At 44.3% G+C, this 15,000-nt stretch overlaps 1 protein-coding gene and 1 pseudogene across 1 annotated transcript in view; one reads left to right on the top strand and one right to left on the bottom strand.

Annotated features, from left to right (window-relative positions):
- LOC130378967 (C1q-related factor-like) overlaps nucleotides 1-9,711 on the top strand; it is a 17,272-nt pseudogene extending 7,561 nt beyond the window's left edge.
- Nucleotides 9,712-11,765: 2,054 nt separating this feature from the next.
- Nucleotides 11,766-15,000, bottom strand: part of LOC130378966 (C1q-related factor-like) — a 17,150-nt gene continuing 13,915 nt past the window's right edge. The window contains exon 2 of the mRNA XM_056585552.1: nucleotides 11,766-11,945. Coding sequence (XP_056441527.1) covers nucleotides 11,766-11,945 — 180 coding nt within the window. The remainder of the gene's footprint in view (nucleotides 11,946-15,000) is intronic.

Raw genomic sequence — 15,000 nt, 5'->3', positions numbered from 1 at the left:
GTCCTTCCACGCTGCATGCTATCATGGTCACTCCAGTCCCTAAAAGCCAGAGTCTGAGCATACAGTTGTAATCCTCCCCACAAATAAACCCCAAATCGAAGTCTGCGTGCACACATCTATCCTCCAATTTGTCACGCCCACGTCACAAACGCACACGAGTGTGAGCCGCATGATTGCATCATTTTTGGTTCACGCTATAATTCAGCTATGATATGATTATGACTTCCCTTCTACCCTTAAGTGTCCCGGCCACGGTCATTGTCCCTTTTGGGCAATCTGCCCCTTTCTCCGTCTCCTGGGGCACTTAAGCCCCTGCGCACACACGTACACACCGTTGTTTTATGATATTGATGTGTACCCAGGTGTGAGCCTGGCCGTCCGTGTATTTAGCCCGCTAGGTTTATCTGAGGATAAACAGAGGGGATGCAGCCACCTGCAGCGCTCGTCGGCTCGGGGATAATGTCGAGGCAAGCTACGACGGTGAGGGTAATTGACATGTTTGATCACTGACGATGGCTGATGCGAGATGTGCGTATGCGCGGTGCTTAACCCTGGCTCAATATACGCTGAACACAATGATTTAGAAGTCGGTTTTCCACCACCACGTGGGCCGCAAGTTGTATTGCGATGAATCCTACAGAGGAGGGATGAATTCTGCCGCATTGAGGGTGGAATGGATGATAAATCAACAAAGGGACGACGATAGGGACGACGCTGCACACATGCAGCGATATCATTCTCCCTGATCGGCCCCGTAAGGATATAGAATGGTGTGACTTTAGATTTAACATTTCTGGTAATGTGGAGACCTGCGCAAGTCCATTCTCCTGGTTTCACTTGAGAACTGAGAGCCCTCTGTGTGTCCGGTACAACCAAGACAGTCTGTCTCTGTCTCTGGAAATACAGCCGCGTCTGGCCTCAGGAGAGGGGGAAGAGAGAAGAGAGAAAGAGAGAGAGAGAAAGAGAGCAATATATATCATATATATAGCGAGAGAGAGAGCAAGAGAAAGATGACAAGGAGAGAGAGAATAGAGAGAGAGAATTATAGATAGGAGGGAGTGAGTGCTTTGAAGAGATACAGAGAGAGAAATAAGAGAGAGAACTAGAGACAGAGAGAGAGAGAGTGTTGTGAGAGAGAGAGAGAGAGGAGAGAGAGAGAGAGAGAGAGAGAGAGAGAGAGAGAGAGCGAGAGGAGGAGAGGAGAGAGAGAGAGCGAGAGAGAGAGAGAGAGACCCCTCAAGCCATTGGGGGACCTTCGCCCCTTGGTATTGATTTTGCGCTGTGTTTGTTTCCTGTGCGTGTTGTGTGTGTGTGTGTGTGTGTGTGTGTGTGTGTGTGTGTGGTGTGTGGGTGTGTGTGTGTTGTGTGTGTGTGTGTGTGTGTTGTGTTGTGTGTGGTTGGTATGTGTCCAGGCGTACAGTATCTGTGTTACCCCCCTAAGAGACCCTGTCTCCCAACATTCGATGCATGTACTTCTCCTCTAATCAGTGGGACGAGTGTGGCTGAGGCGGACCTTGGCCCTGATCCGCTGTGTAAATTGGACTTTGGATGTGACACTACTAGCAGCAGAACATTGAGCTGGCCTAATTAGGTTCAAGGGCTGTTAAATGAAGATTTGCCCATGTTGCGGTAGGAATATCACACCGACTGCAAATGTCAAGATGGCAAACTCGGCTGTCATCGGCTGCACCTGAGAGGCGGAAATCGATCAATTATCAGGGAAATCTCAAACATTCTTGGGAAACACCATTGATTTTTGTGAAACCACCCCGCTTTAAAATTGGTGTTCCCTGTTTTTTTAACCCTGAGCTGCGTCAAAGCGTACGTCTATTATTGGCGTTAAAGATCAGCTAAGTGGAGAGGCAGCGCTATAAAATACAATAATACTGTGAATCCCGATGAGCCCATTGTCTAAAATAATCCTATAGGTTCTTGGCAGCAGGCTGAGTCAGGCTGGCTCTGCTGTGACTCACAGCCGATTCCTCATTTATATGAGCACTCATACGGGAACCACAAAAGTAACCCCGACAGTTACGCAAACATCTGTCTCCCATCCTTACCTTTGACATTCAGCCGTCCTGAAAGGAATGGGCTGTGGACACCCACACGTTTCCTCTTTTCCACTTCACGGTGCAGAGAACCGAGGTCAATAGCAAAGTAATTACATGTGGAACACACTGGTGGTTAGCACTTAATACAGGTACGATATCAACCAGGCATTTATTTCTTCAATATGATGAAAGGGTACGGCGCACACGCACACGCAACACTCGTGCACAAGCACACACACACACAGACACACGCACGCGGGCGTGCAATGGCACACACACACACACTCGCACAGACACAGACACACACCCAGTAACACACACACAAAGAGTGCAACGGTACACACACACAAAGACTGCCTATTAAAGCAAAAATGTATAATTTAATATATCTTCTATACCCTGGAATGTTCTAAAGCAGAGCGGCAATGGAAGATTCGTTAGCTTCTCTCTTTAAGCAAAAAATAAAACAAAAACAATCGCACAGAGATGGTAAGATGCTTCACAGTCTCTCCGAAACAGGCCACGAAAAATCCCAAAGAGAAGAGAAGTAAGGCCTGGTGTGATTCCTCCAGTGGAAGTCTCTTTTTGGACTCAGTCGGAGGCCCCGTGATTGGGGTTTGAGTGTGACCGTGGGAGGCAGACGGGTGTAGATCCCCCGATTGACTTGAGTGTGATGACTGGCACACGACGCGAAAGCACGGGTTGTTGGGAGGCAGGTCAGGACTCAGGAATGGATGTATTCTATTCTGGTCCTTTTCTGTGTTTTTTGGAGGTTTTCTTGCTTGTTTTCTGAGTGGATTTTCAGGTATGGTGTGAGTTGTCTTCTTAACAGTGCTATTCTGGTGCCACCACCAGTCCTCACGGTGCCCATGTAGAAAACATCTACTTTTAAACCAGACTCACCTTGTGTGTTCAATAAGTCAGTCGTAGACAATAACAAGCCGTATTAAATGTGTTTCGAATGAGGACACGGTACAGGGTACAAAGTATCAAACAGCTGGTGAGATTAATGCAGTATTTTTTGGGGGTTGCTTTTAAGGCAGATGGCAGACCAATAACACGAGCTGAAAACAGTAGCATATCTGTCACAACCACTAGGAGTTGGCCTTTCTCCATTTGTTTAAACTTTTCTGTGCGTGTGTTTGTGTGTGTGGTTGATGTATGGGTGTGGTGATGGTGCGTGTGTTTGTGTGTCAGTGTGAGTGTGTCCTGTTTGTGTCGTTTTTGTGTGAGTGTTGTCTGTGTGTGCGTGCGAGTGTTGTCTGTTGTGTGGTGTGCGACGTTGTGTCTGTATCTGCGTGTGTGTGTGTGTGTGTGTGTGTGTGTGTGTGTTGTGTGTGTGTGTGTGGTGTGGCTGTGTGTCTGGGTGTGTGTGTGGGTGTGTGTGTGTGTTTGTGTGTATGAGTGGTGGTATGTGTGTTGTGTGTGTTGTGTGTGTGTGTGTGTGTGGTGTGTGTGTGTGTGTAGTGTGTGTGCTGTGTGTGTGTGTTGTGTGTGTGTGAGTGTGTGCGAGTGCAAATGCGAATTTGGGTTTGTGTGTGTTTGTGTGAGTGTGTCTGCATGAGTGTGTCCATGTGCATGTGTCTGCATGGATGTGTGGGGGCGTGCGCGGTGTGTGATTCCATGGTGTCCTTGTGCGTAATGTATGTTAGCCCGGGTCGACAACAGCGCGACGACTAAGTGCGCCGTTATTGTGAATGTGGCTCACGGTTTAGCGAGGTTCAAACACCATAAGGGACCGGAACACATGGTGGCAGATGGAGCAAGGGAAACAGCTCTGATCCAAAATGAGCGTCAGCGCCTCTCGCACCCAGAAAGCGGGACTGAAATATATCCTTGCGACGTCCTAAACATTTTTCTACCGGTTATTTTCAGACTTAAGTTCCGCTCCTCTTTGGAAACCTGGTCTTGACAAAATTGTGCGTTGTCGCTTCACTTCATTCGGTTGTGTGGGGCGATTGTGCTCGTAGTTTTTTAAATTAAACTGGAATAAAAAACAATCAAGGGGCTTTGCTTTTCGTATCATTATTTATTAAGTGTAAATATAGCATACTGCACTTCGCTGCCGTCGATTAAGGACAACATAGAAAGACTTTAAAAAAAGGTTAACATTGAAAACATCCAATATTACAATCCAAATTCGGAGCAGTGACTTGAAAATCGACTACACACCTTATGCTATTTATGTAGAATGGTAACAGAAATGCATAAGATATATATACACAGACCACACCCCACTTGTCATCCTCATCTGATTACTTTGACATTCCTACATGGAATTCATTCACAATGCATGTCAAGGGAAAAAATAATGATCTATCCAACAGACCCTTAGCAACAGCTGTACTTTCCAACCATCCATGTGCAGATTCCACTCCCCGCCGCCGACGTGCGCTAAGAGACTGATGGGAGATGCACACAGGCACACAACCCTCATCACCGCCTCCCTCTGCCATAGCTGGCACAGACGCTACCTGGCATTGTGTCCTGCTGTCTTGTCAACGTTCCACCATATATTTTCTATGTCAAGGTCATGCGGCATGCAGTTGCCGCCCAGACGGCTCCTCCTCTGACGAACAAGACTTATCAGCCTGATTTAAAGATTGAAAACTTTTGTGCGTTGCGTGCGTCTGAAGAGTTAGTTAGAGGACTTAGGAATAATAATTTGCCCCCCAAAAAAGTGCAGAGAATTGAAGAATAGAGAATAGAGTTTGAATTAATTGGGCTGACTGCGTTTCTGCTTAAGCGTCTCCCCTGATTCAAACACTTAATAAAATAATTAATAAATTCAACATTTCATTACTGGTATTATCATTTCCAAAAAGATATAGAGATATGAGCTAAGATGTAATTAACGCCAGCAATTAACCTGCGCCTGTTTGGCTTGCATCTGTTCGATTCTCATTATAACATGGTCGTTTACTTGGCTGAGACATCCAACATTTATATTTGCCTAATCCCTGCTATAATTATATTATCATGTTCCTGAAAAATAAAATGTCCTTTCCACATCTTTCAACCTTCTAATAATTTAAGCTCCTTTATTTAGACATGCGTTAATATTGTCAGAGCACCTCCGGTTCTATGTAAACAATAGAAGCAATATATATTTTTTTTACAAATTTCATTTAAAATCCTACTGACAAATCCCCCTTATTTCACCTCCTACTCTCTCTCTCTCTCTCCTCTCTTCTCTTCTCTCTCTCGTCTCTCTCTCTCTCTCTTCTCTCTCTCTCCTCTCTCCTCTCTCTCTCTCCCCTCTCTCTCTCGCTCATCTCTATCTCTCTGGCCCATGTCCAAACTGTGAAACCAGCTAATTAAGGCTGTGTTGACTTTGTTCACTGCGGCAACCCAAGTATTAATCAAGCAATAGACGCCTTCCTGCTCTCTATCTCTCTCTCTCTCTCTCTCTCTCGCTCTCCTCTCTCTCGTCTCTCTCCTCTCTCTCTCTCTCCCTCTCTCTCACTCCTCTCTCCCTCTCTCTCCCTCTCCTCTTCTCTCTGTGATTCAGAATATAAGGCTTTGTTTGCACATCGATATGAGCTTTGCAAAATTTAATCAGGAGGATAAACAATAGGTCTGGGGAAAAAAACATATTACATGTATTACCCTGCACCTTTAAAAAAAAAGTTCTTCTCAGCATTTCATCCCCAAGTTTATCCTTCATACTTCATACTTCATACTTCTTCATACTTGTCCGACGCACATGATGTCTCTGTGGTTTAACTTGGGCCTCTTCTGATGAAGGAATTTAGGTTGAACAGTCTTTGGATATTTGATTAGCCTTTACAATTCACATAAAGTTTCAATAGACAACAAGTAACACAGTTCAGTATCAACAGATGAGGGGGGAAAATTGAACACCTTCATAGAGATACGCCAGAACCGTCAATACCAATAGCCTTTACAGGCTATACATGCTAACAAGGAAAATCAAGACATGGATCCGACGTACTAAAAATAAAAACTCTAAGGGCAGGCTATCAGTTACATTCTCTTTCGCTCATAGCTTCCCTTACAATTCTACAGACAAGAGTTGCAACAAATGAACAGTTCACCCTTGGAGGGCAAATTAAAGAATCCACCACCTGCAGGTAATGTAAGGTGCCACATTTGCAGGCAATGGTTTAAAAGTTAGCTACTACTCACAAAAAGAAAGAACAAGGCAATTCCATTAGAAGATTTTTCCTTTTGAGGGATGGAATGCTATCGACATGAGCTAGCTCGCCAGTTGAGGCAGCTAGATGGACGGATAATATAAAACATTGGTAGATTTTGTCTTTCAGTTGTCTCCCTCATACAGTGGCTTCCGAAGTGGCTATTTCTTGCCGGCTATAGTCTTTTTTTTAAAAGACAATGTTCTCCTCAGGCACCAGCTGGAAGAAAAAAGAATCCAGGACAGTAGCGCAGGAAATGGTTCTGATGCTATTAGGCCTAAGCACTGTCACCCCGATGACAGTTGTGATTATATTCTTGATGATGGAGTACTCACCTGGGAGATTACTTGTTTCCGCGGTAATGTGATGTCACTCACACAACTCAAACGGTGTACGTGCTTTTTGTGTATGTTTTGAAATAACGTGTCAATCTGTAACTGGCCCCGCCAAAGCGTTCTCTCTGATGAAAAATGGAAAAAATACCCATGCATATAATCATATCCTAGTATATCTACCGCTTGTTACACAATCATGTGTGTTTCCATTAGAGATTATTGTGGTGAGGAATGTTGCTCGGATTTCTGACAGTTGTTCATCAACACGGAAGCAGGATCTGTGAGATAGCAAGACTTTCAACTAATCGTGTCTCTCTTTAGTATTGTGTGATAACTTATTTTTATCATAGCATCATGATGCAGTGTCTAGATATCCTCATAATGAATGAATGCATGCAGGAAATCTACTGATTGGCAACAATAAATCAAGCATTGTACTGCCTCTCACCATAAAATTCATCAAGTAATATCAAACTTCTAAATCGTATCAAACAAACAACAGTATTTGTACATTATGTAAGTCTCGGCCCAATGTCACGAATTTGTTGACAAAAACCTTTGACTTTGGGCTAGTAGCAGAAGGGAAAAAGATCCTAGTGATTCTGATGTTTTTACAGTCAGCCCAAACCTCCAGTTTCCCAAACCCATTTTCTGCAGTAAACTGTACGGCAGCATTGATCAATGATGTGACTCATATAACAATCACTTTGAGGAACCTGTACAAAATTTTGTTTTTTGTAGAATAATAATATATATATACTTTTTTTCTTTTATAATCGTCTCTCATAGAATATGACCGATGGTGGCTTTTGTCGGTTTGGCTCATCATTTCTAATTTTGAACGAAATGACCTGAGAAACATAAAGAGAGAACGAGATATAGAGATAAAGCTGAAGAGAGAGAGAGAGAGAGAGAGAGAGAGGAGAGAGAGATGAGAGAGAGAGAGAGGTAGAGAGAGAGAGAGAGAGAGAGGAGAGAGAGAGAGAGAGAGAGTAGGAGGAGAGAGAGACAGGAGAGAGAGAGACAGAGAGAGTCCTTGTCCCTGGGGTCGTGACCTTAGAAAGGATAATATTTAATTAGCCAAGGTGTTCTGGTCTCCTGAGTGAACTGAGGGCACATTCTGTATGCTAGAAAGATGGTGGATTTTAAACCCGTCCTGACCTTTGCCGTCTTGTCTGTCTGTCTTATTGCTCCTTCTGTTGCCGTCTCTCCTGTAACTCTCTCTCAAAGTATGGATTAACAGTTATTTTCTAATCAATAAGCTGAAAAGTGTATCTCAACAGTGACCTAAAGTGTTGAATTAGTCAATTTATGCAGTTTTATGGCATTTCAAGTAATTGGGATCTGCATTATGGATTACATATGAACAGGATCCCATCGCTCCCCTCAATGAATCTCCAATGCGCCATGGCGACTTGTATTCCTAAACAAGATCAAGGGCACAAAAATGTGTCATTGTGAAACTCGTTCAGGGACCACAATGAAGAGACTATGAACTCCAGGCTAGCTCGAGTAGCTGAGGTTTTCTTTATTGTTCCCTTTTGCGGAGAACGACATGCATATTCCGACGTTAAACTCAGGCAAACACCGAATTAGGCTGAGGGATTCGAGTCAAGCAACATTCAGCAAGTCCACATTCCTCTATCCCCGCTTTCTGTAATGATGCTAACTTAGTTCGGGCCTGAACGCTTGTCAGTTCATCATCAGATGGCTGCAAATGCCAACCGTTTCTCAGTGTCTGCATGTGTTTATGTGGGGAATGTATTTCTGTGTATTGGTCTAAAAGCATTTTGCCCAATAATCACTAGTGACCAAAACCAGTCCTCATTCATCCATCCAAACAACAGATTCACAGAAACAACACAACACACACACACAACACAAACAACACACACCACCCCACACACCACACACACACACACACACACACACACACACAAACACAATCACACCACACACACACCCACACACACACAAAAACAACTAAATACATAAACAAATGAACATGCATACACACACTCACAGACACACACACACATACCACACATACATTGTCACACAACTAAATGCATGTCAAAACATGAAAACACAAAAGCGTTTTGTTTGTCCATGTAATAGGACACTTTAGCAAATATTGAACGCTTTTCAAACAATTATCCTTCATCTGTATTATTTTAATCGTAAATATATATCTTGATTTTTTACTATTTTTTCCGCAAAATAAACCTGGTCACCTGGTACCACCAGACTGGTGCAATTTGCAAAGACCTTTTTTCCTTTGTGTTTGAACACCCACTGTTTTCAAGGGTGATGTGGTTTTAGAGATGTACAGTCCATGGAAACGATTTAAGGCTTGTTTTTGTTTTGCTTGGAATCCATTACTACAAAAATAAACCCTCTTCTATCATTACCGAGCACAACTGTCCCAAGTCCATTGAGACTGTGAGCCATTTTGAAAAGAAGTCCCAGACAGGGACATAGCTCTTTGTGTCACACACAATCATGAAAATAATTGTTTGGCCACTCAAAGGCATAAGTGTTTTTATATTAGAGCGACATTTAATTTATGTGTCACTCAAACCTTTTTTTCGGTACAAAGATTTCTAACCAGCACACTGATTCCAATTCAACAGAAGGTCTACCATCACATTAGCAACGTGTGTGACTATGAGAAATTTGAACTGCACAAGGCAAGGCAAGGCGACTTTATTTATACAGCACTTTTCATACACAAGGTTAGCACTCTAAGTGCTTCGCAATAGAAACATCGTCATAAATAAACTAGTTAAATAAAAAACAAGGCACAATAAAAACAAAAGCTTTGTAGACAAGGGCAATGTCCTTTAAAAACTTTAGCAGAAAGCTAAAGAAACATACAATAAAATGAAGAAATAAAATAAATCGATAGAAGAGGCCAACTCTCCCCCATGTTATTCTCTCCTGCCCCGCGATCCCTGACCTCCTGTCTCCTGGTCTCCTTTGTCTCAGGTGCGGGCCTAGCGCCATGCCCAGGACGCAGACCAGAACTACGACTACGCCTCCAAACAGCGTGATCCTCCACCTGGACGCGGGGGACGAGGTCTACATCAAGCTGGACGGAGGCAAGGCGCACGGGGGAACAACAACAAGTACAGCACCTTCAATGGCTTCATCCTCTACGCCGACTGAGCACCACGCCCCCCCCCCCCCCCCCCCCCACCCCCGCGCGCGCGTGGGGTCCGGGTGGCGAGTGGAGTCGGTTGGAGGTCCCAAAGACAGAGCGAGGGAAGATGGGCACCCACCCCCCCCCCCCCCCCCGGGATGTAGCTGTGCAGTCGTTTCTTGGCGATTGGCTTGATTTGAAGCTAGGGTGGGGAGGAATGCTTTCTTGTCCCCAATCCCCCCCCCCCTCCCCGAATCCTCCCTCCTCCCACCTCCCCTTGCCCCCCACACCCCCTCCCCAGAGTCTACCATTCCTCGATCATCACGGACAATGTCGTGTCGTTGCATCCATCGGCCAGAGCCGTGGCTTGGAGAACCCCCCCCCAGCCCCCCCCCCCCCAAAAATATGCACTGAGGAAGGGGAAGGGAGTTAGGGAGGAGCAGGAAGAGAGAAGGAGGGAGATGGCGGAGAGAGGGGGAGTCAGGGGGGGGGGGGGGGGGGCGGTGTTGGAGAGGTGGAGATGTTGTTAGATCGCTCCTGGTTTTTCTCCATTCCTCCGTCGTCACTTGTCACACAAAAACAACAGAGGCATCCCTCCTTCTCCCTGAGTTGTTTACCTGGATTCTGAAGGCATCCACGGTGGCCACCGACAGGGTGTCTGTGCTGTCAATGGAGCCTGTCGACTCGAAATGCGTTGTCCCGTCGTGTCTGCTTAGGTTTGTGTTTTTTTTTTTTTTTTTTCAACAGGCGCTTCGTAATCAACACACGAGCGAAACCACGAGACGAAAAGTATACTATGTGTTCCCTTCGTGAAGATATACCTCTTTGACGGAAAAGCCGAAAAAAAGAACGGAAAAGTATTTTGCAAAGGCGCTTAACAATATCACAAAAATGTCTGACTCGAAATTCCGTTATCCGAGACTGTTTGTAATCTGGCTGTGAGTGTTTGATTTTCATCTATGGATCACAAAGGTTAAAAAATGTACAAAAAAAATGCATAAATGGACTTTATGGAGAGGACGACCTTCTGCACAATATGTACTGTGACGATGCACAATGCAGAAGGTATCGTCCTCTCCATAAAGTCCATTTATGCATTTTTTTGTACATTTTTTAACCTTTGTGATCCATAGATGAAAATCAAACACTCACAGCCACAGATTACAAACAGTCTCGGATAACGGAATTTCGAGTCAGACATTTTTGTGATATTGTTAAGCGCCTTTGCAAAATACTTTTCCGTTCTTTTTTTTCGGCTTTCCCGTCAAAGAGGTATATCTTCACGAAGGGAACACATAGTATACTTTTCGTCTCGTGGTTTCGCTCGTGTGTTGATTACGAAGCGCCTGTTGAAAAAAAAAAAAAAAAAACACAAACCTAAGCAGAAGCACGACGGGACAACGCATTTCGAGTCGACAGGCTCCATTGACAGCACAGACACCCTGTCGGTGGCCACTGTGGATGCCTTCAGAATCCAGGTAAACAACTCAGGGAGAAGGAGGGATGCCTCTGTTGTTTTTGTGTGACAAGTGACGACGGAGGAATGGAGAAAAACCAGGAGCGATCTAACAACATCTCCACCTCTCCAACACCGCCTCCCTCCCCCCCCCCCCCTGACTTCCCCCTCTCTCCGCCATCTCCCTCCTTCTCTCTTCCTGCTCCTCCCTAACTCCCTTCCCCTTCCTCAGTGCATATTTTTGGGGGGGGGGGGGGGCTGGGGGGGGGTTCTCCAAGCACGGCTCTGGCCGATGGATGCAACGACACGACATTGTCCGTGATGATCGAGGAATGGTAGACTCTGGGGAGGGGGTGTGGGGGGCAAGGGGGAGGTGGGTAGGAGGGAGGATTCGGGGAGGGGGGGGGGGGGATTGGGGACAAGAAAGCATTCCTCCCCCACCCTAGCTTCAAACCAAGCCAATCGCCAAAGAAACGACTGCACAGCTACATCCCGGGGGGGGGGGGGGGGTGGGTGCCCATCTTCCCTCGCTCTGTCTTTGGGACCTCCAACCGACTCCACTCGCCACCCGGACCCCCAGCGCGCGCGCGGGGGTGGGGGGGGGGGGGGGGGGGGGCGTGGTGCTCAGTCGGCGTAGAGGATGAAGCCATTGAAGGTGCTGTACTTGTTGTTGTTCCCCCCGTGCGCCTTGCCTCCGTCCAGCTTGATGTAGACCTCGTCCCCCGCGTCCAGGTGGAGGATCACGCTGTTGGAGGCGTAGTCGTAGTTCTGGTCGGCGTCCTGGGCGATGGCGCTGGCCCGCACCTGGAGACAAAGGAGACCAGGAGACAGGAGGTCAGGGATCGCGGGGCAGGAGAGAAGAACATGGGGAGAGTTTGGCCTCTTTATCTATTTTATTTTATTTCTTCATTTTATTGTATGTTTTCTTTAGCTTTCTGCTAATGTTTTTTAAAGACATTGCCCTTTCTACAAAGCTTTTTTTTTATTGTGCCTTTTTTTTTATTTAACTATTTTATTTTATGACGATGTTTCTATGCGAAGCACTATGAGTCTACCTTGTGTATGAAAAGTGCTGTATAAATAAAGTCGCCTTGCCTTGCCTTTGCAGTTCAAATTTCTCATAGTCACACACGTTGCTAATGTGATGGTAGACGATTCTGTTGAATTGGAATCAGTGTGCTGGTTAGAAATCTTTGTACCGAAAAAAAGGTTTGAGTGACACATAAATTAAATTGTCTCTAATATAAACACTTATGCCTTTGAGTGGCCAAACAATTATTTTCATGATTGTGTGTGACACAAAAGAGCTATGTCCTGTCTGGGACTTCTTTTCAAATGGCTCACAGTCTCAATGGACTTGGACAGTGTGCTCAGGTAATGATAGAATGAGGGTTTATTTTTGTATTAATGGATTCAAAGCAAAACAAAAACAAGCTTAATCGTTTCCATGGAACTGTACATCTCTAAAACCACATCACCCTTGAAACAAGTGGGTTTTCAAACACAAAAGGAAAAAGGTCTTTGCAATTGCACCAGTCTTGTGGTAACCAGGTGACCAGGTTTATTTTGCGGAAAAAATAGTAAAAAATCAAGATATATATTTTACGATTAAAATAATACAGATGAAGGATATGTTTTGAAAAGCGTTCAATATTTTGCTAAAGTGTCTATTCATGGACAAACAAAACGCTTTTGTGTTTTCATGTTTTTGACATGCATTTATTTGTGTGACAATGTATGTGTGTATGTGTGTGTGTGTCTGTGAGTGTGTGTATGCATGTTCATTTGTTTATGTATTTATTTGTGTTTGTGTGTGTGTGTGTGTGTGTGTGTGTGTGTGTGTGTGTGTGTGTGTGTGTGTGTGTGTGTGTGTGTGTGTGTGTGTGTGTGTGTGTGTGTGTGTGTGTGTGTGTGTGTGTGTTTCTGTGAATCTGTTTGTTTGTATGGATGGAATGAGGACTGGTTTTGGCTCACTAAGTGATTATTAGGGGCAAAATGCTTTATAGACCAATACACAGATGAATACATTCCCCACATAAACACATGCAGCCACTGAGAAACGTTTGCATTTGCAGCCATCTGATGATGAGACTGACAAAGCTTTCAGGCCCGACTAAGTTAGCTCATTAACAGGAAAAGCGGGGAGAGAGGAATGTGGGACTTGCTGAATGTTGCATTGATCTCGAATCCCTCAGCCTGAATTCGGTGTTTGCCATGGTTTAACAGTCGGAGATATGCATTGTCTTCTCCGGCAAAAGGGAACAATAAAATAAACCAGCACTCAGCGTAGCCTGGAAGTTCATAGTCTCTTCATTGTGGTCTCCTGAACGAGTTTCACAATGACACATTTTTGCCCTTGATCTTGTTTTAGGAATAACAAGTCGCCATGGCGCATTGGAGATTCATTGAGGGGAGCATGGGATCCCTGTTCATTGTAATCCATAATGCAGATCCCAATTACTTGAAATGCCAATTAAACTGCATAAATTGACTAATTCACACTTTAGGTCACTGTTGAGATACACTTTCAGCTTATTGATTAGAAAATAACTGTTAATCCATACTTTGAGAGAGAGTTACAGGAGATACGGCAACAGAAGGAGCAATAAGACGGACAGACAAGACGGCAAAGGTCAGGGACTGGGTTTAAATCCACCATCTTTCTAGCATACAGAATGTGCCTCAGTTCACTCAGGAGACCAGAACACCTTGGCTAATTAAATATTATCCTTTCTAAGGTCACGACCCCAGGGACAAGGACTCTCTCTGTCTCTCTCTCTGTCTCTCTCTCTCTCTCTCTTCTCTCTCTCTCTCTCTCTCTCTCTCTCTCTCTCTCTCTCTCTCTCTCTCTCTCTCTCTCTCTCTCTCTCTCTCTCTCTCTCTCTCTCTCTCTCTCTTTCTCGCTTTATCTCTATATCTCTTTCTCTCTTTATGTTTCTCAGGTCATTTCAGTTCAAAATTAGAATGATGAGCCAAACCGACAAAGCCACATCGGTCATATTCTATGAGAGACGATTATAAAAAGAAAAAAAGTATATATATATTATTATTCTACAAAAAACAAAAATTTTGTACAGGTTCCTCAAAGTGATTGTTATATGAGTCACATCATTGATCAATGCTGCCTACAGTTTACTGCAGAAAATGGGTTTGGAAACTGGAAGGTTTGGGCTGACTGTAAAACATCAGAATCACTAGGATCTTTTTCCCTTCTGCTACTAGCCCAAAGTCAAAGGTTTTTGTCAACAAATTCTTGACATTGGGCCGAGACTTACATAATGTACAAATACTGTTGTTTGTTTGATACGATTTTAGAAGTTTGATATTACTTGATGAATTTTATGGTGAGAGGCAGTAACAATGCTTGATTTATTGTTGCCAATCAGTAGATTTCCTGCATGCATTCATTCATTATGAGGATATCTAGACACTGCATCATGATGCTATGATAAAAATAAGTTATCACACAATACTAAAGAGAGACACGATTAGTTGAAGTCTTGCTATCTCACAGATCCTGCTTCCGTGTTGATGAACAACTGTCAGAATCCGAGCAACATTCCTCACCACAATAATCTCTAATGGAAACACACATGATTGTGTAACAAGCGGTAGATATACTAGGATATGATTATATGCATGGGTATTTTTTCCATTTTTTCATCAGAGAGAACGCTTTGGCGGGGCCAGTTACAGATTGACACGTTATTTCAAACATACACAAAAAGCACGTACACCGTTTGAGGTGTGTGAGTGACATCACATTACCGCGGAAACAAGTAATCTCCCAGGTGAATACTCCATCATCAAGAATATAATCACAACTGTCATCGGGGTGACAGTGCTTAGCCTAATAGCA

This window comes from Gadus chalcogrammus, unplaced genomic scaffold (genome assembly GCF_026213295.1).
Source record: "Gadus chalcogrammus isolate NIFS_2021 unplaced genomic scaffold, NIFS_Gcha_1.0 GACHA127, whole genome shotgun sequence".
In the NCBI taxonomy this organism is placed as follows: domain Eukaryota; kingdom Metazoa; phylum Chordata; class Actinopteri; order Gadiformes; family Gadidae; genus Gadus; species Gadus chalcogrammus.
This window is presented reverse-complemented; position numbering and strand designations above follow the sequence as displayed.